The sequence below is a fragment of the Pristiophorus japonicus genome, chromosome 11 (genome assembly GCF_044704955.1).
Source record: "Pristiophorus japonicus isolate sPriJap1 chromosome 11, sPriJap1.hap1, whole genome shotgun sequence".
NCBI lineage: Eukaryota > Metazoa > Chordata > Chondrichthyes > Pristiophoridae > Pristiophorus > Pristiophorus japonicus.
The window spans coordinates 86,018,497-86,044,973 of NC_091987.1; the positions used below are offsets into that span (position 1 = coordinate 86,018,497).

A 26,477-nucleotide genomic window follows, 5' to 3' on the forward strand; every position below is an offset into this window, starting at 1 on the left:
TCCTTGGGTATAATACATACATTTCTTTTGTAAATTTATTAATTTGCATTCACTTACACAAATGGGCTGAATTTTAACACACAAAAATGGGTGGGTTAAAATTTAAATGTTAACATTTTTTAAATTTGAACCTGCCCATAACCAACCTCCAACTCACTCCCATGAGGCTAGCTGGAAATTTAAGTATTTTAATGAGGCTGGCAGTCTCTGATTTAGCATGCTTTGCAGGTTTTACAGTGGGCAGCTGGGTTTCCCAGGCCTCAGGAAACCCGGTAGCCGAAGGGAGGTGAAGACAGCTTCTGGGAGATGGCAAGTGCCTTTACAGCACAGCTTGTGGGCCAGGAGAAGCAGAAGTGCTTCCGCCCAACCCCCCCAAGCTCCCCACGCCACAGTTCAGGGATCGAAATTCCCCTGCCTCTCTTCCCGCCCCCCCCCTCCTCCCCAGGGTCGGGAATCAGACCTACCTGTTCATCATGGCGGGGAACTTGTCAAGTACAAAAAATGTACACTGTGGAGTTAAAATTCCACACCATGTGAGGAAACCCGGACTTACGGATTTCCCATCCGAAACTCCTCTCCCCTGCCTACGTAACCCACACTTGTTAATATCCAGGCCACTCTGTTTACAAAGTCTCTAGCACTAGGAAATATTACAAAATGTTCCTTAAAACATATTTATGTTGCCAATGTTACATAATGTTTAAGGTTCTGGTTGGTAGATTCACTCAAATGTAAAATGCGCCACAGTTGTCAATCTCAGATTTCCTATGGATCCCGAGGATAAATTTTCTGATCAAGCCTTCTGCTGGGCATCAGTCAGGCAGTGTGTTACAACTACCCATCCCACCATTAGTCTGCTGACCCTTTCTGATTTTGTGGGGCAAGCTTTATTTACATAAATGTGGCCAAAGCTTGACCCATATTGGGCTTGCTAAGTGGTCACATATAGGTGCAAATACTTCAGTAGCCTTTACAAGAACTTCTAATATTTTAATGTACTAGCTGAACTCCTGCAGCATTGCACATGGGGAGTTGACACACAAGTGTAGTTTTCAGGTGAAGCAGGGTTAGAGGCTGGAGACTAATTGGACCAGAGAAAGAAATATAATTCAGTTCCCATTTTAAAGTCATGCATGCTCTCCTTATTTTTAAATTTCCATTATAAATTCCTATGTCCTTATTTATAATGGAAACTTCCCATGTCAATTTGTCACACAATAATTGTACCCTCCTCCCTGTGGCGCAGCAGATTGTGCAAAAACACAACAGTAAATGAGTAAAAGATCAATTGGGAAATAAGCTAATTGATGAGGAGAAGGTTTAATGTTTCGCCAACAGAAAAGAGGCATTCAATATTGTCCCTCATCAAGTGAAGGGGACCACAAATGTGCTCGTCAACTTGTCAGGCTCGGAGTTGATGGGCTGTTGCAATGGGATGGCAGGTGTAGCGGGTGATTCATCAATGCTGAAGGGTTTAGGTAGTTTGGGGGCCAGATCAGCAGGGTCCATTGTGATGCACAGACAAGATGATAAACAGATGGGGTGCAATGTGACATTCTTACAATGCAAAAAATTGTTAGCTAGCTGGGTTGGGTGGAATTAAGTTTCAAAGGTGTAGAGAGCAATAAATTATGGAAAAATGTTACATTTGATTTTAATCTATTATATACCAACATGGCTGTTGGCTGAAAAACATAGGCTGCTCCAAAGCGCCACTGGTAGCCAGATACTGCAACTGAATGCAGAGAGTAAGACAAATTTTTAAGTATGAACTCTCAACATAGTATTTGACGGTTATTGTTATAATAGCTATGTTATGTGGCTTCCATTGAAAACTATTATCGCAGCAACATTTGCAGGTATAACTGAAACTGCAGGCAAATGTTGACAGTTGTCCTATGGGTTTTCCCACCATCAGAACCTGGCATAGGAGTTTTAAATGTAAGTTGAAATGAAAAGTTGCAATCATTTGGCAAATTTTATATACATATATCGATATGGAGATGTTTGAAACCCAGTGATCTCTACGTACAAGCTTCTAACTGAGGGGCAAAAGTTTTCTCTAATTCCTATATACTACAGGCTTTTAAAACTTAAGCTTGGCACTACCTAATTCTTGATGTTATGTACAATATGCCATGGCCCTCCTCCTACATTTCTCAATTTTGAAAAATACATACCTTACAATGGTAACAGATTCACTTTTATTTTTCTGGTAAGTAAATTCTTACGTCAGTCTAGACTATTCGACCACAAGCAATGAGAAGTTACCTGGTTCCATAAAAACTTTACAGCTTCTTCCTGCACCATCCTTCGAATGCGTTCTTCTTCACATTCTTTCCTCCATCTACAAAAGATCCAAAGATATAACAAAAGAGAATGAAGATGAAAACTTTTTGTAGGAACTTATCATGCAGTATTTTCTTGGTTAGCAAGAATCAGGGTCGGTCAGAAGGCAATGTTCCCGCCTCCCATAATCCTGACTCTTATTCTTGTATGATATTCTATGTAGCTGCCCCGCAGGAGGTTAACAAAATTTACCCAACTGAAGTAGAGAAACTTGGGTGGAACATTTAAGAGAAATCACTCTAACAAAGTTATCATGATTCATGCAGGGCTTTTTTCCCCCTCAAGTGAAGCTACTCCTTGTAAATATGAAATGTAAATATTTGAATTAGCAAAATTATTCCAAGCTATAAATTGGAAGGGAAAGGGGTGGTGGGGTGGAGTTTTAAACAGAGGGAGTGGGGCATAAATGCTGAGTATTATATAAAGCACTGATGTTATATTAACTGTGTAATTTTGTAGATTATTTATTGTTGCCATACGAATATAATAATTGCTCAAATGGACTGTTGGGTCTACAGTCAGGACTAGAATTTTTCCAGTAACAAGCTTTTGATCTAGGTTTGAGCAGTGGGATGATGGACAGGAGCAAGAAGCATGCCAATCTCTGCTCAGGGCACTTCTTTTCCAATATAACCTGTATTTTGAGGCTTATTTCAGACCTTTATCAGCTAACAGCTTATCTAAAGAATCTTTGAGGATTACGGAGGCGTGGGGGGAGGGGAAAAAGAGAGGGAGAAAGAGAGAGTGAAAGAAAAAAAAGACGATGTTTCCCATTAAAGATCGCAAGACCTTTCAGTGATTAGGCTAGGATTTTGTGGTCAGCAGCGAAGTGAAGGTGTTCACTGCTGGCCCCAAAGTACGCTTCACACAAGGATCTCGCAATCCCGGTGATGAGAACTTCGGGTTTTCCAAACTTCAATTCAAATCAATAGAAGTTAATGGGAATCCCCTTGTGTGAACTACTGTGACAAGAACAGGCTGTCTAAGCAGCCAATCAAAAGGAACAAGTAAACTCTTAAAATTCTAACTTTTAAAAAATGTTAGATAAAGTGAAACAAAGATTGGGGCTCTCACATGGGGAAAAGACAAACCTGAAATGAAGATGGACAACTAAAAAAAAAATAAAAAAAATTTTAATAAACGTTTCTTAAAAATGTTAATTTTTTATTAAAAAAAACAAATTTCACACTGCACAAAATTAAAATTAGTTTTCCAGGCCCTTAACATTTCTTTAGCAGTAATAATAATAATGTTAAAACCCCAGTTATATCTAATCCCTTTGGGTTTAACTTTTAGTGGGGAATTTAACAGTGTACTTACTGCAGGAGAGCCGAAGTTTTTGTCAGTTTCCCTGATTTAGCTGATTACAGATTGCCGGCTCTGTTTGTGGGGGGGGGGGGGTTAAGAGAGGGAAAGGGCACAGCGCAGCCGGTTTTGGAGATGTCAATGACCACAACTTCAGGATGTCCGCATGCGCCTGCCCATGTGACAAATCCCAAAGCTGCGGTCAGTTTCAAAGGCTGAATGACGGCGAATGCTGCCAGTTCGCCGTCATTCCAACCGCAAATTCTGAGCCAACATTCCATAAATAGTTGCATTTTATTTGGACATTATGCTAGTATTTACCTTTATTTTGCCTGCCATTTTATTCTTTATTTATAAAATCAGGAATGGCCAATCCACTTGAAATTATATTTGAATTTCAAGGCCAAAATTACTTCTTGGAAGTGGAAAACCTGGATTAGCTTCAAGGCCTTGTTGGTTCTGATTTCTTTTGGAATCTTGTTGACTCAACTCAAGCAAATGCAGACTGCCACTCAGATTTACCTACAGTACAGTAGTTAGAGACGGAGATGAACGTGGGTAAATATTTGGTTATTAGTCTGGCTCAGGACTTTGGGTTTTCACTCTGTAAATAGGACATACTTAATCAGAATGCAGTATGAATTCTGAAAAAGGATAGAAGAACCCCTCCCCTCTCCAGTATTTCACCTGATTACTTCTTCAGTCAAGTATGCCACATGTTCTTGCATCCTGCGTAGCCGGATTTCACAACGTATTTCCTTTGCCTTTGGATTCCAGTTCCTGGTGCAGAATCCTCGCCAGTGGGCTTGAATCTTTATGGCTGCTTTATTCATTTCATTCAGAAATTCTGGGTTTGGCTCAAATATTACAGACGTACCAGATTTATCTGGATTTGTCTCTTCTCCTACTACCTTACGGCCAGTTTCCACTGGCACCCAATTGGGCAATCCATTGTCCGGCAAATTGTGCTCCTTGATTAATGCAGTTGACACCGGGTATTTGCTTGCACTTGAAGTGAAGTTGACACAAGATCGCACTGGACTGGGTACATGGAACAACTTGCTGCCAATCCCTTCTTTACTTTTCTCGCTAGCTCTTCCCACCCGTGCTCCGTATTCTTCTGCTCTTCTTGCAGCCCTCTGATGCTTTTGGTCATCGCTATCCTCGTGTTTAGCTCTAGTTTCCAAATGAAATGGTGTTATGACATCACCTTCTGGAATCGGAATATCTCCAGGAAGCTTCAGATCATGGGAAGATGAAAGTGGGGACATTGCAGCGGTTACAGGCATGAAAGTAGACTCTGAAGAGAGAAGACTGCAATTCAGTTTATCTTCATCAGTCTGTATATCCTCTAAGAAGAGCTCATTACGACAGCACCCTGCAGTCTGTCCAAGAACTGGCGAGAACTGCTGGATTGCATGGGACTGGTCTCCATGGCTACTCGCTGCAACCCATGAGTTAATTCGAATTACAGGCTCTAGAATACAACCACAAAAAGAAAATATTTTTAGCTTTGTAACATGAAAGCACGCTTCTTTCTTTTTGTGCCTGTGTAGGGCAAGACTTCAAACTCATACTTTACACATCAAAGGCTGCAGATCAACTGCACACGGTCACAGTTTTATACAGTGGGTCTCACTTCATTCCATAGTGTATGGACTAGAAATGTTATACACAATTGACTGGATAAGTAGCTTATCACATCATTTGACCAGTGCCAAATCCTCCTCTACTTCACACTAATCCTGGTGGGACTGCCCTTGTGTGCTCCAATTCTACATGCCCCAATGCAGCTAGTGCATCTCCAGCAGTGCCTTCTCTTCAGCTCCTACATGGTCACTTCCAGAGTTCCTCAATGATTAACCCTTGGGGCCCCCCCTTCTCCTCTTTATCTACATAATGTCCTTTAGTGGCATCCCTAAACACATGCAAGCTGATGACACCCAGCTCTACCTCTCCACAACTTCATTCAATTACTTCTCTTTGCTGTCAGGGTGCCTGTTTGACATCATTGGGAAACAAGTCAGAAGTTCCTACACCTGAACATCAGGAAGACCAGTGCCATCCCTTTCAATCCCTACCAGAAACATCATACTCTTGTCATTGACTATGTCCTTCTTTGCTTTGTGCCTTTTCCATCTCTTTGTCTATCAGTTACATATCAATCAGCTACATTCCCTTTAATACTATTTATCTTCAGCTTTAGAAGTAGTATCTTATACAACACCTTATCAAATGCCTAATCAAAATTCAAAACCGCCATCATTAATCCTTCCTTAAGAAAAAAATCTTGACCTCTCTGTCCTTCGCCAACCTCCCTTTCCTCTCCAAAGTCCTGAATATGGTGTCGACTCCAAATCCATGCCTATGTTTCACACAGCTCAGTGTCTGAATCTCTCCGATCACGATTTTGCTCTGTCACAGCACTGAAACAGCCCTAATCAAAGTCACAAAAGAATCCTCTGTAACCCTTGTGCACTATTCCTCCTCGTCCTTCTTGACCTCTCTACAGCCTTCAACACGGGCAACCACACCATCCTCCTTCAATATCTCTCTTCTATCGACCAGCTCAATGGAAATGCCCTCACTTGGTTTCACTCTTACCTACCCAATCGTAGCCAGAGCATTTCCAGCAATGCCTTCGCTTCCCTTACCTGCACTGCTACCTCTGGAGTCTGCCCAAGGATTTATCATTGGCCCCCTCCTATTCCTCAGCTACATAATGCCCCTTGGTGGCATCAACCAAAGACATGGGGTCAGCTTCCATATATATGCTGACGACACCCAGATCTACCTCTCCATCAACTCTCTCAGCCCCTTCATTGCCTCTGTATTGACCGACTGCTTGTCTTGACACCCAATCTTGGATGACCTCCAATTTCATCCAGTTAAACATCGGGAACGCTGAAGCCATCATCTTCAGCCTCCGCCACAAACTCTGCCATCCTGCTACTGATTCCATCCCACTGTCCAACAACTGTCTCAGTTTGAACTACTGTTCACAACTTCTTATTCGACCCAAAGCTGAGCTTCCAACCTCACATGCTCGGGCAGGGACCCCACCAAAGAGGAGCTGTTCGGACCGGTCTTTACCACCAAGCCAATTTTGGATCCAACTTGCCACTTTGCTCTGGATCCCATGGGCTTTAACCTTCATGACCAGTCTACCATGTGGGACCTTATCAGAAGCTTTGCTAAAGTCCATATACACTACATCATATGCACTACCCTCATCGACCCTCTTGGTTACCTCCTCAAAACATTCAACCAGGTTAGTCAAACACAACCTTCCTTTAACAAATCCGTGCTGACTGTCCCTAATTAATCCTTACCTTTCCAATCCTTGCCAGGCCTGTCTTTCAGGACTTTTTCCAATAATTTTCCCACCACTGAGGTTAGGCTGACTGGCCTGTAATTATTTGGCCTATCCCTTTTTTCCTTCTTAAACAATGGTACTACATTAGCAGTCCTCCAATCCTCCGGCACCATGCCCAAATCCAAAGAGGACTGGAAAATGATGGTCAAGGCCTCTGCTATTTCCTCTTTTACTTCGCTCAACAGCCTGGGATGCATTTCATCCGGGCCTGGGGACTTATCTACTTTCAAAGCTGCTAAACCCTTAATACTTCCTCTTTCAGTATATTTATTTCATCCAGAATATCACACTCCTCCTCAAAAGCAGTATCTGCATTGCCCCTTTCCTTTGTGAAAACAGATGCAAAGTACTTGTTAAGAACCTTCCCAACAACTTCTGCCTCCACACAAAGATTACCCTCATGGTCTCTAATAGGCCCTACCCTTTCTTTAGTGACCCTCTTACTCTTAAGGTATTTATAGAACATCTTGGGGGTTTTCCTTAATTTTACTAGCCAAGAATTCTTCGTGCTCTCTCTTAGCATTTCTAATATCCTTTTTAATTTTGCCTCTTAACTTTCTATATTCCTCTGAAGATTCTATAGTATTTAGCCATTTGTATATGACATAAACGTCCCTTTTTTTTTTAATCCTCCCCTGTAAGTCCCTAGACATCCAGCGGGCTCTAGAATTATTACTCGCACCTTTTTTCTTTAAGAGCACATGTTTGGCCTGAGTCTTCCAGATCTCCCCCTCGAATGCCTCTCACTGTTCCGAAACTGATTTACCCACAAGTAGCTGTTTCCAGTCCACTGTGGCCAAATCGCTCCTTATCTTAGCAAAATTAGCTTTTCCCCAATTCGGGACTTTTTTCCCAGGCCTATCCTTGTCCTTATCCATGACTAACTTGAATCTGACTGAATTATGGTCACTGGCACCCAAGTGCTCCCCTACTAATAACCCTTTGTTGTGGAAGAATTATCTCTTAGTTTATAATACTCTTGTTTTTGGTACTGTACCATGCAAACGTTCAAGCAACAAATTGCCTGCTTAAAACAAAAGACACATTTTGACCCCAATGTTCGTTGACCCCGAGTCATGGAGATTGGGGAAGTAAGACAATAGGCGGTTGAAAAGGCAAACTAATAACAGGAAGATAGTTCCTTGTTTTTCTGCTGATGCGAGGAAAATAACCCCACTTGTGTGTGCGTATGCTAGTTAACCTTTGACTTGCCACAATGTAAAGATAGATTGTCATAGCATTACCATATAAGGTAAGACATTACAATGATGTTAGATAATTGGACAATGGTGTAAGGGGGCGGGACCGCCCCCAAAGGTACAATTGTAACTTATTAAACTTCGCTCGGGGAGAAGGTGTGGCGAAGCTGCGGAGTTTCCCCACTTCTCCCAGAGCGCTCTGTACGAATAAACTGTGACGTTTTCCTTCACCTTACTCGGACTTGGTGTGGAATTTATTTCCCTTACACCCTTCAACCTGACCAGCTCCATTCCCCAAAACTAAATCCAAGACCACCCCCTCTCGTGTTGGGCTTGCTAACTAACTGACTAAAAAAGCTCTCTTGAATGCATTTCAAGAATTCCGCACCCTCTACTACCCTTCACACTATATTTGTCCCAATCAATATTCGGATAGTTAAAATCCCTTACTATTACTACCCTATGGTTTTTGGACTTCACAGCAATTTGCCTACATATTTGCTCCTCTATCTCTCTCCCACTGTTTAGGGGTCTATATTACACGCCCAGCAGTGTGATCCTCCCTTTTTTATTTTTCAATTCGACCCATATGGCCTCATTTGATGATCCCTCTAACATATCATCCCTCCTCACCGCTGTAATAATTTCTTTAATCAGTACCACGACGCACCCCCCCCCCCCCTTGTTACCCCCCTCTCTGTCTCATCTAAAAATCCTGTAACCAGGAATAATAATCTGCCAAACCTACCAGTCTTTCAGCCATGTTTTTGTAATGGCTATAATGTCATACTCCCAAGTATCGACCTGTGCTCTTAGCTTATCCACCTTATTCGCTATACTCCTTGCATTGAAGTATATACCATTTAACACAGAAAGACCTCCTTGCTTACTACTTACTAACCCTTGTTTCCTCTGTCTTACAGATTCGCTTTCTAGATTCTTGCTATCCAATTTCTGCTTTACTTCCTTCCCTATTGAATTTGTTCTCAGGTTCCCATCCCCCGGCCAAGCTAGTTTAAACTCTCCCCGGCACTGTTGAGGTGCAACCCGTCCAGTTTGTACAGATCCCATCTCCCCCAGAAGCAGTCCCAATGCCTCAAGAATTTAAAGCCCTCCCTCCTACACAAACTCTCCAGCCACGTGTTCATCCTCTCGATCCTTCTATTCTTGTACTCATTAGCACGTGGCACCGGTAGTAACCCGGAGATTACTACCTTTGAGGTCCTACACTTTAATTTTCTTCTTAGCTCCCTGAATTCTGCCTGTAGGACCTCATCCCTCTTTTTACCCATGTCGTTGGTCCCGATATGAACCATGACCTCTAGCTGTTTACCCTCCCCCCCCCCCCCCCCCCCAGAATGCCCTGCATCTGCTCAGTGACATCCTTGACCCTGGCACCAGGGAGGCACCAAACCATTCTGGAGTCACGTCTATGGCCGCAGAAACACCTCTCTATTCCCTTAACTATAGAATCCCCTATCACTAGGGCTCTTTTATTCTTCGCCCCTCCCCACTGTGCAGTTGAGCCACCCGTGGTGCCTTGGAATTGGACCTGGCTGCACTCCCCAGAGGCACCACCGCCCTCACCGAAGTGAATATAGGTTTGAAAGCGATATGGACTCGGGTGGGGGGAGAACTCTTGCAATACTTGCCTAGCATTCTTACTTCATCTGGTGGTCATGCACTTCCCCTCTACCTACATGCTTTTAATCTGCAGGGTGACCATAGCATCTAAGCTATTTGCCTCAACCACTTGCTGTGGTAGCAAGTTCCACATTCTAACCACTCTCCTGGTAAAGAAATGTTTTCTTATTTTGCAATTGGATTTATTAATAACCATTAGATTTATGGCCTCTAATTTTGGATTCTCCCACAAGTGTAAACATTTTCTTCACATCTACCCTGTTCGATCCATTAATAATTCAGAGTAATTTATTTGTACGAAGTCTCCCTTCTGCGTATTCATCTCCTGACGTTGCCTCCACTGAGCAGCCGAACGGGCGGGTAGATAGGTAGGTAGCTAAAAAGGAAAGGAAAGGAAAGGAAGCCTGTGGAGGGTGTTGGGGGGGGGGGAAGAAAGAGAGAGAGAGGCGGAAAGAGAAAGAGAGAAAAAGAGAGAAGAGGGGGAGCGCGTGCGGGGGGGAGGGGGAGGAGAAGAGAGAGAGAGAGGGAGAGGGAGAAGAGAGAATGAACACTTGGGAGAGGGGTGCGGGGAGAAGAGAGAGCTTGGAGTGGGGTGGAGGGAAGGAGAGAGAGAGAGAGAGAGCTTTTGGGGGGGGGGGAAAGAGAGAGAGAGAGAGAGAGAGAGAGAGAGAGAGAGAGAGAGAGAGAGAGAGAGAGAGAGAGAGACAGACAGACAGACAGACAGACAGACAGGTGGGGGGGGGGGGGGGGAGGAGGGAATCGGAGGGGAGAGAGGGAACTTAAAGACGGATCACGTTCTTCCAATCCCCTGGTGCGCGCAAGCTCGGTGCGTGTGCTATAAGGGACATCGTTGGGGTGGATGAAATCCGGAAGCCACGACATTGTCACTATTCACATCATACCCAATAGACCTGTTAACAATCCGCGGAGGTCTTGCGCTTGGGTAATGGATTTCAGCTGGGGGAGGGATACACTTGCACTGGTGTAAGGGACTTCGGCTGGGAGTGGTGGTGGGGGGGGGGGGTTGGTGAGGGGGAGATGCACTTGCACTGGGGTAAGGGACTTCGGCTGCAACTTGGAGGCTTTTGAGGAGATCTATCCTCTGAAGCTTTTGAAATCAAAATGGATCGAATTACAAATTGGAAAGTCACTCAGAACTTGGACTGGGCGGTTCCAGTTACACATTCAAGAGAAACTTCTGGGTGTGGCTTATCCTCCAATGGTACCAATCAGCAATTGGTTATGTGAAAATGGAGAGCCAATCAAAGAAATGGCTGGCTGACCTGTGATGCTACTGTTAATGATGTGTTCACCTGTATCCCTAGATCCTTTTGCTCTTCTACCCCAGTTGCTTTTATTTTCTAAGGTGTAGGTGAAGTTTATGTTTTTGCTACCAAAGTGGATCAAACTCACATTTATCTATGTTAAAATTACTGCATAAGATAACAGTTCACGGGGTTGGGGGTAATATATTAGCATGGATAGAGGATTGGCTAACTAACAGAAAACAGAGTCGGGATAAATGGGTCATTTTCCGGTGGGCAAACAATAACTAGTGGGGTACCGCAGGGATCGGTGCTGGGGCCTCAACTATTTACAATCTATATTAATGACATGGATGACGGGACAGAGTGTAATGTTGCCAAGTTTGCTGGTGATACAAAGATGGGTGGGAAAGCAAATTGTGAGAAGGACACAAAATATCTGCAAAGGGATATAGACAGAATAAGTGAGTGGGCAAAAATCTGGCAGATGGAGTATAATGTTGGAAAATGTGAGGTTGTCCACTTTGGCAGAAAAAAATAGAAAAGCAAATTATAATTTAAAGAGAGAAAAATTGCAAAGTGCTGCAGAGGGATCTGGGGGTCCTTGTGCATGAAACACAAAACGTGAGTATGCAGGTACAGCAAGTAATCAGGAAGGCAAATGGAATGTTGGCCTTTATTGCAAGGGGGAAGAGAGTATAAAAACAGAGAAGTCCTGATACAACTGTACAGGGTATTGGTGAGGCTACACCTGGAATACTGCGTAGAGTTTTGGAAGGACATACTTACATTGGAGGCTGTTCAGAGATGATTCCGGAGATGAGGAGGTTGGCATATGAAGATAGGTTGAGCCTATACTCATTGACTTTCAGAAGAATGAGAGGTGATCTTATCAAAACATATAAGATAATGAGGGGGCTAGACAAGGTGGATGCAGAGAGGATATTTCCACTCATAAGAGAAGTTAAAACTTGGGGACATTGGGCTCAAAATTGGCCACGAGTTGTTCCGTTTTTTTGGAGCAACTTGATTATTCTGGAGTATCTTAAAAATCCCCATCTTGCACAATTTGCGCCAGTGTAAGTGAATTAGTTACAATTTTTTTAGTTTAGCTTATTTTTTCTCAAAAAGGAGGCGTTACCAGCAACCTATGACAGTTTTGGCCATTTAGGCCAGCTAATAGTTACTCCAAATCTACTTAGGCCAGCGTATGTGGCCACTTCAGAAAACCCTTGCGGAGAGTTAAGAAATCAGTGCAGGTGGGTACATCGGAGGCCAGAAGAACTTAATGACTTGACTAAAGAATGTGAATTGGATCAAACAGCTATACAGGACATCATATGACAAACTTCGCAAAGTTAATTTACTATACAACAGAAGCATTCATGGAAGCTTAAACTACAAAAATAAAAGTAGTAAAAGATAGTTGAATTAAATTGCCCTAATCTCACAACTAATTTAAACAACTATTTGTTTGCAATGATTATACTGGGCCAAAATTGAGCCCATATTATCTAAATAAAAGTCTACTTCAATAAATAAGATATTCTCTCAGTGTTCCTCCGTCAGTTATGTTCTTCTTTCACAATAGCACCAGGTGAATAGGCTTGACAAATGGTCACCACTATTCACAATAGACAAAATATATTTACATAATTTTTTCAAAATATCCAAATTAAAAAAATAGAAGTAAGTCAGTCCTACCTTACCTTCCTCATCAGCCCGAGGAGGCAACAGGCCGTCCTGTGCGGTAGGCCACTCGGCCTGGGATAGGGGCGGGACACACCAGTAGCCGGTATGATGATGATGATGATGATGATGGGTTCCCATGTTGCAGCACGCACAGAGAGGTTGGTGGCGAGGAGCTACTGCGCATGTGAGCACACTCCAACGCGCATGTGCAGGCGTCCCGGCACTGTTTTCAGCGCAGGACGCTGGCTCTGCCCCCGACCCGACTGGCCACACTGCGTGAATATCCGGGAGAGGCTGGACAGCAGCCAAAGTGGGGAGCGATTTTGTCGGAGCACTTTACAACGCAGAAAAGTGGCGCATCTCCGGTGAGTGCGCCGAAAAAGGGGGTGGGCCAATTTTGAGCCCATAGTCTCAGAATAAGGGGCCGCCCGTTTAAAACTGAGATGAGGAGGAATTTCTTCTCTGAGGATTGTAAAACTATGAAATTCTCTGCCCCAGAGAACTGTGGAGGCTGGGTCATTGAATATATTTAAGGCGGAGATACAGATTTTTGAGCGATAAGGGAATAAAGGGTTATGGGGAACGAGCAAGGAAGTGGAGCTGAGTCCATGATCAGATCAGCCATGACCTTATTAAATGATGGAGCAGGCACAAGGGGCCAATTGGCCTACTCCTGCTCCTATTTCTTATGTTCTTATCTAAAGTTCATTTGCCACTTAACTGCCCAGTCTGAAAGTTCTTTAATGTCTTTTTGTTGCATGTCTTTAGTTGCATTCTTCCTCAGTGTTAGTTATATCCCGGACATTTTGATACTGAGTTTCTTATTCCTATGTCCAAATGATTAATGCAAGTTATGAATAACAGTGGTCCCAGCACTGATCTTTGTGGAACACCGCTTTCTACCTTCCTCCAATATGAATAAATACCCTTTATCCCTACTCTCTGCTCTCTATCTTTTTAGCCAATTTGCTATCCATTCAGCTATTTGTCCCCTGATTCCACATGCCCCAACCTTTGTCATGAGCCTACGGTGTACCTTATCAAAGGCATTTATCCTGCAATTTATTTGCTCTATTTTTGCTGGATATCTCTCCCTTTAAAGTTAAGTTGTTAGAAATAGCCTGGAAAGTCAAATCATGCAGACTTCTGCTCCAATATTACTACTACTCCATTCAATCCCCCAAAATAGTACAAATCAATATTTGCATTGAACATTTGCAGCGTTAGAAAAATGCATCAAATGGCAATGACACATGGGTTATGAACTATGCATGTATTAAAATCAAAATTATTGCATCTTGGTGCAAATAGATTGGCAGGAGCATTCATTCAAAAATAGTTCAATCAACTTAGTGCATCATGTTACTTGCAACTACAGTATTTTGTGAAGTCCTGGATTCTTCCTACCTTTTACATTATGGGTAGTGTGACTTTGGGTTGGGCTGCTATGTTCACTTTGAAATGACAACTCCCGGGTGGGACTTGATTGTAGAACATGGCTGCTGTTCTGGAACTTCTCCATCAGCTCCAGTTGGTGAAGCCTAGTGCCAGACAAAAGAACACACAAAATTAGCTACCCAAAAACAAACACAATTTATTCTGTTCACAATACTAGAACTGCATTGGTTCCATATTCAGTGGAGTCTCGATAGATGGAAATTGAAGGGACCAAAAAAAACTTGATATATCAACAATTTGATATAAATGAACCTTACTAATCAAACTTTTTCCTGGTGACTTTTAAGGGGCTATCTCTCCATGGCATCCAGTTATGTAGCATATCTAGGATTACTCTTGTTGCCAACAAACATTGGCGAAATTTAAACCCCATTGATCAGGTGCAGTGACTAATGACAGCAGGATGTCAGCTGCAGTGACTTACTTCCTAGAGTTTGCAAAATTCAGACCAGTTAATTTTAATGTGCATCTGCTGTGGAGGAGTCCCCTATCCTGAAGTTGCTGCAGACTCCCTAATGTTACCTCAGTCTGCAGGTGTGGAAAACAGATTAGGGGCAAACAAACACCCCTTTAATTTCCCTATATTTTACCTCGAGAGACTGGGATCCTACAAGAAGCAGTTATTGAAATACTCAACAACTTGAATGAATATTATGCCTTTAATATAATAAAGTGCCCCCAAATCACTTCACACAAGGTGAAAACGAATGCCAACCAATGATGGGAAAGGATTTATTGGAGGCAACTGAAGACATGGTCAAAGAGGCATGTTTTGAGAAGGCTTTTAAAGGGGAGAGCAGATTTGCAAGACTTTAGAGAGAACATTTCAGAATGCGAGGCCGAGTCGGTGAAGGTTCTGCCATTGAACATGGAGCAGATGGGTTATAATGAACAGCAACTAGCATGTAGATCTGGAGGAGGATACTGAAGTCGGAGGGATCCATAAACAATTTTCAATTTAATGGCCTGGATTTTGCAGTCAGCATTTGCCATTAATCACGCTTACAGCTGCCCACAGACTTTTTGCGGGCTTTTGAGCGGCAACTTATGGTTCCAAGAGATCATTTCCAGAGACGCAGGCTGGAATTTTCCGGGGTGTCAGTGGGCGGGATCGGTGGCGGGTCGGGCTGTTTGACAGTGGGTCAGAAACCCACCGTCAACCCACCTTTCCCAATGACGGGACTATCAGCGCTGAGCAGACCCAACAGCGGCGGGTGACTCAATTAAACTCATTATAATGTACTTAACAAGGCCTTAACAGGCTTTTAAAATTTACTTTTTAACTTTAACTTCATGGCCATGAGAAGCACGCTGTTGAGGGACCATGTCTGTCAACCTGAGGCAGGAGTTCAGTGGCCATTGCTCAAGCTGATTACTTGACAGCTTCAAATGTACAGTAAAAGCTCCCAACTGACAGATCATCACTTTCCTCAGGTAAAAGATGTTTCTCAGTCCATTTCCATCACAGATCCTGCAGGCTTTGCACTCTCCTCATTGGAAGAACACGTCCACCATTGACAAAATGCTTCGGTCATCTCTACTTTACCTGCCTTCTATTCCATCAACATGGATGCCCTTTATACTATCTCACTTTGGTCCTCAGAATCCCACCACGATCAGCCCAAACACCAACCGTCTCTGATGTTGCACGGGACAGAGGGCATCAGCACCCGAGCACATTGCTGCTTGGGAGGCCAGAGATGACCTCACCATGGCCAGATTTACTTCACTTGACACCGTACACCCGGGCTGTCACATGATGTACCATTGTTGGCACCACCCCACACTAGCACCATAAAGCATCCCTACAATGTACAAGCCATTCCTTTCACACTCACCACCATTGCGGGGGGTACCGTTATGTCTTACCATTCACTGCAACTCACAAAGCCACTTCCAAAAGGTGCACACAAATCTGTCTGATGGGGAAAAAATGAACTAAACATGCTTTATGCTGGCAAGGCAAAAACAAGAATAGACTTATATGGCAATTATCATGTGTAAAGGGCAGTCTGCAACAGCTGTAACTGCAAGACTTGTGTTTCAGGACGGAGGTCCTGAGTTTATGATGCAAGTTTCTGTTATTCAGATTGAAGGTCCTAAATTCCTGTTATTCAAAACGAAGGTCCGAAGTTTACGATATAAGTTCCGTTAGCGGCAGGATGCAGCTGCCCATACACAAATAAGATACTGAAACTGTCAGCAAGTTAACATGAACAAACTGTAACTAGGCGAAAATTGTCATGCGATAGAAGAGAGTGACCATCATCATCATCATCATCATAGGCAGTCCCTCGGAATCGAGGAAAACTTGCTTCCACTCCTGAAGTGAGTTCTTTGGTGGTTGAACAGTCCAATACGAGAGCCACAGACTCTGTCACAGGTGGGACAGATAGTCGTTGAGGGAAAGGGTGGGTGGGACTGGTTTGCCGCACGCTCTTTCCACTGCCTGCAATTGATTTCTGTTTGCTCTCGGTGGTGAGAATTGAGGTGCTCAGCGTCCTACCGGATGCTCTTCCTCCACTTAGGGCAGTCTTTGGCCAGGGACTCCCAGGTGTCAGTGGGGATGTTGCACTTTATCAGGGAGGCTTTGAGGGTGTCCTTGTAATGTTTCTGCTGCCCCTTTGGCGCGTTTGCCGTGAAGGAGCTCAGAGTAGAACACTTGCTTTGGGAGTCTTGTGTCTGGCATGCGAACTATGTGGCCTGCCCAGCAGAGCTGATCGAGTGTGGTCAGTGCTTCAATGCTGGGGATGTTAGCCTGGACGAGGACGTTGACGTTGGTGCGTCTGTCCTCCCAGGGGATTTGTAGGATCTTGTGGAGACATCGTTCCAGCGAACTGAGGTGTCAACTGTACATGGTCCATTTTTCTGAGCCATAAAGGAGGGCGGATATTACTACAGCCCTGTAGACCATGAGCTTGGTGGCAGTTTTGAGGGCCTGGTCTTCAAACACTCTTTTCCTCAGGCGGCCAAAGGCTGCACTGGATGCGGTGTTGGATCTCGTCGTCAATGCCTGCTCTTGTTGATAGGAGGCTCCCGAAATATGGGAAGTGGTCCATGGTGTTCAGGGCCGCGCCGTGGATCTTGATGACTGGGGGAACAGTGCTATGCGGCGAGGACAGGCTGGTGGAGGTCCTTTGTCTTACGGATGTTGAGCGTAAGGCTCATTCTTTCGTAAGCCTCAGTAAATGCGTCGACTATGTCCTGGAGCTCAGCCTTTGTATATGTGCAGACGCAGGTGTCATCCGCATACTGTAGCTCGACGACAGAGGTTGGGTGGTCCTGGGCCTGGCCCGGAGACGGCACAGGTTGAACAGTTTCCCACTGGGTCTGTAGTTTAGTTCCACTCCAGCGAGAAGCTTGTTGACTGAGGTGGAGCATGGCGGCGAGAAAGATTGAGAAGAGGGTTGGGGCGATGACGCAGCCCTGTTTGACCCCGGTCCGGACGTGGATTGGGTCTGTGATGGATCCGTTGGTAAGGATCACGGCCTGCATGTCGTCATGGAGCAGGCGGAGGATGGTGACGAACTTTTGGGGGCATCCGAAACGGAGGAGGATGCTCCTCCGCGGTTAACAATATCAAAGGCATTTGTAAGGTCGAAGGCGGCCATGTATAAGGGCTGGCGCTGTTCCCTGCATTTTCCTGTAGCTGTCGCACTGCAAAAATCATGTCTGTTGTGCTCCGTAGGGGACAAAATCCGCACTGTGACTCCAGGAGGAATTCCGGGAGGACCAATGGTAATGTAAATTACGTGTGCCGGAATGATTTTGCAAAGATCTGATTCTGTATAAAGAAACAGCTCCGAATGGATACACAAAAGTATGCAGGTACAGCAAGTGATCAGGAAGGCCAATGGTATCTTGGCCTTTATTGCAAAGGGGTTGGAGTATAAAAGCAGAGAAGTCTTGATACAGCTATACAACATATTGGTGAGGCCACACCTGGAATACTGTGTGCAGTTTTGGTTTCCATATTTACAAAAGGATATACTTGCTTTGGAGGCAGTTCAGAGAAGGTTCACAAGGTTGATTCTGGAGATGAGGGGGTTGACTTATGAGGAAAGGTTGAGTAGGTTGTGCCTTTACTCATTGGAATTCAGAAGAATGAGAAGTGATCTTATCGAAACGTATAAGATTATGAAGGGGCTTAACAAGGTAGATGCAGAGAGGATGTTTCCACTGATGGGGGAGACGAGAACTAGAGGGCATAGAAACATAGAAAATAGGTGCAGGAGTAGACCATTCGACCCTGCACCACCATTCAATAAGATCATGGCTGATCATCACTTCAGTACCCCTTTCCTGCTTTCTCTCCATACCCCTTGACCCCTTTAGCCGTAAGGGCCATATCTAACTCCCTCTTGAATATATCCAATGAACTGGCATCAACAACTCTCTGCGGTAGGGAATTCCACAAGTTAACAACTCTCTGAGTGAAGAAGTTTTTCCTCATCTCAGTCCTAAATGGATTATTCCTTATCCTTAGACTGTGTCCCCTGGTTCTGGACTTCTCCAACATTGGGAACATTCTTCCTGCATCTAACCTGTCCAGCCCCATCAGAATTTTATATGTTTCTATGAGATCCCTACTCATCCTTCTAAACTCCAGTGAATACAGGCCCAGACAATCCAGTCTCTCATTAGTCCTGCCATCCTGAGAATCAGTCTGGTGAACCTTCACTGCACTCCCTCAACAGCAAGAACATCCTTCCTCAGATTAGGAGACCAAAACTGAACACAATATTCTAAGTGAGGCCTCACCAAGACCCTGTATAACTGCAGTAAGCCCTCCCTGCTCCTATACTCAAAACCCCTAGCTATGAAGGCCAACATACCATTTGCCTTCTTCACTGCCTGCTGTACCTGCATGCCAACTTTTAATGACTGATGAACCATGAAACCCAGGTCTCATTGCATCTCCCCTTTCCTAATCTGCCGCCATTCAGATAATATTCTGCCTTTGTGTTTCTGCCCCCAAAGTGGATAACCTCACATTTATCCACATTATACTGCATCTGCCATGCATTTGCCCACTCACCTAACCTGTCCAAGTCACCCTGCAGCCTCTTAGCGTCCTCATCACAGCTCACACTGCCACCCAGCTTAGTGTCATCTGCAAACTTGGGAGATATTACACTCAATTCCTTAGTCACTGCCTGCCATTCTGAAAAGAACCCGTTTATCCCGACTCTCTGCTTCCCGTCTGCCAACCAGTTCTCTATCCACGTCAGTACATTACCCTCAATACCATGTGCTTTAATTTTGCACACCAATCTCTTGTGTGGGATCTTGTCAAAAGCCTTTTGAAAGTCCAAATACAGCACATCCACTGGTTCTCCCTTGTCCACTCTAATAGTTACATCCTCAAAAAACTCCAGAAAATTTGTCAAGCATTATTTCCCTTTCATAAATCCAAGCTGACTTGGACCAATCCTGTCACTGCTTTCCAAATATGCTGCTATTACATCTTTAATAATTGATTCCAACATTTTCCCCACTACTGATGTCAGGCTAACCGGTCTATAATTACCCGTTTTCTCTCTCCCTCCCTTTTTAAAAAGTGTGTTACATTAGCTACCCTCCAGTCCATAGGAACTGATCCACAGTCGATAGACAGTTGGAAAATGATCACCAATGCATCCACTATTTCTAGGGCCACGTCCTTAAGTACTCTATCAGGCCCCGGGGATTTATCGGCCTTCAATCCCATCAATTTCCCTAACACAATTTCCCGCCTAATAAGGATTTCCTTCAGTTCCTCCTTCTCACTAGACCCTCGGTCCCCGAGTGAAGACAGAACCAAAGTATTTGTTCAACTGGTCCGCCATTTCTTTGTTCCCCATTATAAATTCACCTGAATCTGACTGCAAGGGAGCTACGTTTATCTTCACTAATCTTTTTCTCTTCACATATCTATAGAAGCTTTTGCAGTCAAGTTTTATGTTCCCAGCAAGCTTCCTCTCATACTCTATTTTCCCCCTCCTAATTAAACCCTTTGCCCTCCTCTGCTGAATTCTAAATTTCTCCCAGTCCTCAGGTTTGCTGCTTTTTCTGGCCAATTTATATGCCTCTTCCTTGGATTTAACACTATCCTTAATTTCCCTTGTTAGCCATGGTTGAGCCACCTTCCCAGTTTTATTTTTACTCCAGACAGGGATGTACAATTGTTGAAGTTCATCCATGTGATCTTTAAATGTTTGTCATTGCCTATCCACCTTCAACCCTTTAAGTATCATTTGCCAGTCTATTCTTGTCAATTCACGTCTTATACCATCGAAGTTACCTGTCCTTAAGTTCAGGACCCTAGTCACTGAATTAACTGTGTCACTCTCCAGCTTAATAAAGAATTCTACCATATTATGGTCACTCTTCCCCAAGGGGCCTTGCACAACAAGATTGCTAATTAGTCTTTTCTCATTACACATCACCCAGTCTAGGATGGCCAGCCCTCTAGTTGGTTCATCGACATATTGGTCTAGAAAACCATCCCTAATACACTCCAGGAAATCCTCCTCCAATGTATTGCTACCAGTTTGGTTAGCCCAATCTATATGTAGATTGAAGTCACCCATGATAACTGCAGTACCTTTATTGCACGCATCCCTAATTTCTTGTTTGATGCTGTCCCCAACCTCACTATTACTGTTTGGTGGTCTGGACACAATTCCCACTAGCGGTTTCTGCCCTTTGGTATTCCGCAGCTCCATCATACAGATTCCACATCATCCAAGCTAACGTCATTCCTTACTATTGCGTTAATTTCCTCTTTAACCAGCAACGCTACTCCACCTCCTTTTCCTTTCTGTCTATCCTTCCTGAATGTTGAATACCCCTGGATGTTGAGTTCCCAGCCTTGGTCACCTTGGAGCCATGTCTCAGTGATGCCAATTATATCATATTCATTAATTGCTGCCTCTGCAGTTAATTCATTCACCTTATTACAATACTCCTCGCATTGAGGCAGAGCCCTCAGGCTTGTCTTTTTAACACACTTTGCCCCTTTAGAATTTTGCTTTTTGCCTTGGGTTTCTCTGCCCTCCACTTTTTCTTTTCTTCTTTCTACTTTTTGCTTCTGCCCCCATTTTACTTCCCTGTGTCTCCCTGTATAGGTTCCTATTCCCCTGCCATATTAGTTTAACCCCTCCCCAACAGCACTAGCAAACACTCTCCCTAGGACATTGGTTCCGGTCCTGCCCAGATGCAGACCGTCTGGTTTGTACTGGTCCCACCTCCCCCAGAACTGGTTCCAATGTCCCAGGAATTTGAATCCCTCCATTCTGCACCACTCCTCAAGCCACGTATTCATCTGAGCTATCCTGCGATTCCTACTCTGACTAGCACATGGCACTGGTAGCAATCCTGAGATTTCTACCTTTGAGGTCCTACTTTTCAAATTTAACCTTAGAATAAGGGGTCACCCATTTAAAACAGAGATGAGGAGAAATTTCTTCTCTCAGAGGGTTGTAAATCTGTGGAATTCACTGCCTTGCAGAGCTGTGGAAGCTGGGACATTGAATAAATTTAAGACAACAACAGAAAGTTTCTTAAACAATGGGATAAGGGGTTATGGGGAGCGGGCGGGGTAGTGGAGCCGAGTCCATGATCAGATCAGCCATGATCTTATTGAATGGCTGAGCAGGCTCCTGATCCTATTTCTTATGTCCTTATTAATGTGTTCGGAGAGAACAGTTGGGAAAGCACCCAGTTGTGGAACTGGTGTAAACCCCGTCTCCCTTGATCAAGCAAATAAACAATTCTTTTCTCTGAAACAGACCTGTGTTGAGTGTCTTTGTCATACTCCACAACACTGTCCAAGAACGCAAAGTGTTGAAAATAAAGATTTCAATATTTGACAGCATGTAACAGAAATTTTACATGAACATTGGATAAAACACCAAGTGGCTACCCTTACATAAGAACATAAGAAATAGGAGCAGGAGTAGGCCATTTGGCGCCTTGAGTCTGCTCTGCCATTTAATAAGATCATGGCTGATCTGGTCATGGACTCGGCTCCACTTCTCTGTCCACTCCACATAACCCTTTATTCCCTTATCGCTCAAAAATCTGTCTATCGCCGCCTTAAATATATTCAATGACCAAGCCTCCACAGCTCCCTGGAGCAGAGAATTCCATAGATTTACAACCCACTCAGAGAAGATATTCCTCCTCATCTCAGTTGTAAATGGGCTGCCCCTTATTCTGAGACTATGTCCCCTAGTTTTTGTTTCCCGTCAGTGGAAATATCCTCTCTGCATCCACCTTGTTGAGCCCCCTCATTATCTTGTATGTTTCGATAAGATCACCTCTCATTCTTCTGAACTCCAATGAGTATTGGCCCAACCTACTCAACCTATCTTCCCAAGTCACCGCCCCCAGCTGGACAGGCTAATGGGACTCAAGGTAGACAAGTCCCCTGGTCCTGATGAAATGCATCCCAGGATATTAAAATAGATGGTGGAAGTTATAGCAGATTCATTTGTTATAATCTACCAAAATTCTCTGGACTCTGGAGATACCAGCGGATTGGAAAGCAGCTAATGTAACGCCTCTGTTTAAAAAAGGGGGCAGACAAAAGGCAGGTAACTATAGGCCGGTTAGTTTTAACATCTGTAGTGGGGAAAATGTTTGAAGCTTTCATTAAGGAAGAAATAGGAGGACATCTAGATAGGAATAGTGCAATCAAGCAGACGCAACATGGATTCATGAATGGGAAATCATGTTAAACTAATTTACTGGAATTCTTTGAGGATATAACGAGAGGTGTACCGATGGATGTGGTGTATTTAGATTTCTAAAAGGCATTCGATAAGATGCCACACAAAAGGTTACTGCAGAAGATAAAGGTACGCGGAGTCAGAGGAAATGTATTAGCCTGGATCGAGAATTGTCTTGCTAACAGAAAGCAGAGAGTTGGGATAAATGGGTCCTTTTCGGGTTGGAAATCGGTGGTTAGTGGTGTGCCACAGGGATCGGTGCTGGAACCACAACTGTTTACAATATACATAGATGACCTGGAAGAGGGGACAGAGTGTAGTGTAACAAAATTTGCAGATGACACAAAGATTAGTGGGAAAGCAGGTTGTGTAGAGGATACAGAGAGGCTGCAAAGAGATTTAGATAGGTTAAGCGAATGGGCTAAGGTTTGGCAGATGGAATACAATGTCGGAAAATGTGAGGTCATCCACCTTGGGGAAAAAAAAAAAAACAGTAAAAGGGAATATTATTTGAATGGGGAGAAATTCCAACATGCTGCGGTGCAGAGGGACCTGGGGGTCCTTGTGCATGAATCCCAAAAAGTTAGTTTGCAGGTGCAGCAGGTAATCGGGAAGGCGAATGGAATGTTGACCTTCATTGCGAGAGGGATGGAGTACAAAAGCAGGGAGGTCCTGCTGCAACTGTACAGGGTATTGGTGAGGCTGCACCTGGAGTACTGCATGCAGTTTTGGTCACCTTACTTAAGGAAAGATATACTAGCTTTGGAGGGGTTACAGAGATGATTCACTAGGCTGATTCCGGAGATGAGGGGGTTACCTTATGATGATAGATTGAGTAGACTGGGTCTTTACTCGTTGGAGTTCAGAGGGATGAGGGGTGATCTTATAGAAACATTTAAAACAATGAAAGGGATAGACAAGATAGAGGCAGAGGTTGTTTCCACTGGTCGGGGAGACTAGAACTAGAGGGCACAGCCTCAAAATACGGGTGAGCCAATTTAAAACCGAGTTGAGAAGGAATTTCTTCTCCCAGAGGGTTGTGAATCTGTGGAATTCTCTGCCCAAGGAAGCAGTTGAGGCTAGCTCATTGAATGTATTCAAGTCACAGATAGATAGATTTTTAACCAATAAGGGAATTAAGGGTTATGGGGAGCGGGCGGGTAAGTGGAGCCGAGTCCACGGCCAGATCAGCCATGATCTTGTTGAATGGCGGAGCAGGCTCGAGGGGCTAGATGGCCTACTCCTGTTGCTAGTTCTTATGTTCTTATGTATCTCCGGAATCAAACTGGTAAACCTTCTCTGAACAGCCTCCAATGCAAGTATATCCTTCCTTAAATAAAGAAACCAAAACTGTACGCAGTACTCTAGGTGTGGCCTCACCAATACCGTGTACAGTTGTAGCAGGACTTCTCTGCTTTTATACTCCAGCCCCCTTGCAATAAAGACCAACATTCCATTTACCTTCCTGATTACTAACTTTTTGTGTTTCATGCACAAGGATCCCCAGATCCCTCTATACTGCAACATTTCCAATTTTTCTCCATTTAACTTAGAATTTGCTTTTCTATTTTTTCTGCCAAAGTGGATAACCTCACATTTTTCCACATTATACTCTATCTGCCAAATTTTTGCCCATTCACTTAGCCTGTCTGTATCCCTTTACAGATTTTGTGTGTCCTCCTCACAATTTGGTTTTCCACCCATCTTTGTATCATCTCAAACTTGGCTACATTACACTCAGTCTCCTCATCCAAGTTATTAATATAGATTGTAAATATTGGAGGCCCCAGCACCGATCCCTGCAGCACCCCACTAGTTACTATTTGCCAACTGGAAAATGACCCATTTATCCCGACTCTGTTTTCTGTTAGTTAGCCAATCCTCTATCCTTGCTAATATATTACTCCTAACCCTGTGAACTTTTATCTTGTGCAGTAATCTTTTATGTGGCACCTTATCAAATGCCTTCTGGAAATCCAAGTACACCACATCCACTGCTTCCCCCTTATCCTCAAAGAACTCCAGAAAATGTGTCAAACATGATTTCCCTTTCATAAAACCATGTTGACTCTGCTTGATTGAATCATGTTTTTCCAAATTTCCTACTACTACTTCCTTAATAATGGACTCCAGCATTTTCCCAACGGCAGATGTTAGGCTAACCGGTCTATAGTTTCCTGCTTTCTGTCTGCCTCCTTTTTTTTTTTTTAAATAGGAGCGTTACATTTGCTGTTTACCAATCCACTGGGACCTCCCCAAAATCCAGGGAATTTTGGTAGATTACATCCAATGTATCCACTATCTCTGCAGCCACTTCTTTTAAGATCCTACGATGCAAGCCATCAGGTCCAGGGAATGTATCCGCCTTTAGTCCCATTATTTTACTGAGTAGTACTTCTTTAGTGATAGTGATTGTATTAAGTTCCTCCCTTCCTATAGCCCCCTTGATTATCCACTATTGGGATGTTTTTAGTGTCTTCTACCGTGAAGACGGATACAAAATATTTGTTCAAAGTCTCTGCCATTTCCTTGTTCCCCATTGTTAATTCCCCAGACTCATCCTCTTGGGGACCAACATTTACTTTAGCCACACTTTTCCTTTTTATTTACCTGTAGAAACGCTTACCATCTGTTTTTATATTTCATGCTAGTTTACTTTCATAATCTATCTTCTCTCTCTATTACTTTTTTAGTCATTCTTTGCTGGCTTTTAAGTTTCTCAATCCTCTGGCCTCCCACTCGTCTTGGCCATTTTGTATGCCTTTGTTTTAAATTTGATACTATCCCTTATTTCCTTTGTTAGCCATGGATGGTTATCCCTTCTCTTATTGTCTTTCCTTCTCATTGGAATAAATTTTTGTTGAGAGTTATGAAATATCTCCTTAAATGTCTGCCACTACTCATCAACCGTCCCACACTTATCTATTTTCCCAGTCCACTTTAGCCAACTCTGCCTTCATACCTTTGTAATCTCCTTTGTTTAAGCTTAGGACACTGGTTTGAGATCCAAATTTCTCACTCTCCAACTGAATTTGCAATTCAACCATGCTATGGTCACTCATTTCGAGAGGATCCTTTAATAGGAGATTGTTTATTTATCCTGTCTCATTACACAGGAGCAGATCTAAGATAGTCTGCTCCCTTGTCTGTTGTTAGTTGATATGACTGCACTAGGATGAGAGTGAGTGTGAGCGGTGGCTAGTGAGATGGGGATATGATAATGTACAGAGAGAGGGATGGGTGGAGGTGCAAGGTAAGTTTTTGGTATGAGTAAAGATGTGCAGGAGTAGGGTCGGGAAGGCAGAGTGATGGGGATGTGATGAGAGGCACCGGAGGATGAATGGGAGTGTGCTTGTGATCAAATGAGATAATTGAAAGGTTTGTGCCATTGCACCCAGGTCCTCCTGACAACATCTCTGCTTGTAGCCTCCTCTGCATCCAGTCTGTGTTGATCTCCTGGGTAGGGAAGAGGACC

At 43.7% G+C, this 26,477-nt stretch overlaps 2 protein-coding genes across 3 annotated transcripts in view; one reads left to right on the forward strand and one right to left on the reverse strand.

The window, feature by feature from the left end:
* The window catches only part of rpl24 (ribosomal protein L24), a 257,054-nt gene that overhangs the window by 125,413 nt on the left and 105,164 nt on the right, over window positions 1-26,477 (forward strand). The window lies entirely within an intron of this gene.
* Window positions 1-26,477, reverse strand: part of cep97 (centrosomal protein 97) — a 126,075-nt gene that overhangs the window by 3,145 nt on the left and 96,453 nt on the right. For both annotated transcript variants that reach the window (XM_070892989.1, XM_070892988.1), the window contains 3 exons: window positions 14,238-14,371; window positions 4,342-5,131; window positions 2,272-2,347 (listed from right to left, as the gene is read on the reverse strand). In XM_070892989.1, the coding sequence (XP_070749090.1) occupies window positions 2,272-2,347; window positions 4,342-5,131; window positions 14,238-14,371 (1,000 nt within the window). The remainder of the gene's footprint in view (window positions 1-2,271; window positions 2,348-4,341; window positions 5,132-14,237; window positions 14,372-26,477) is intronic.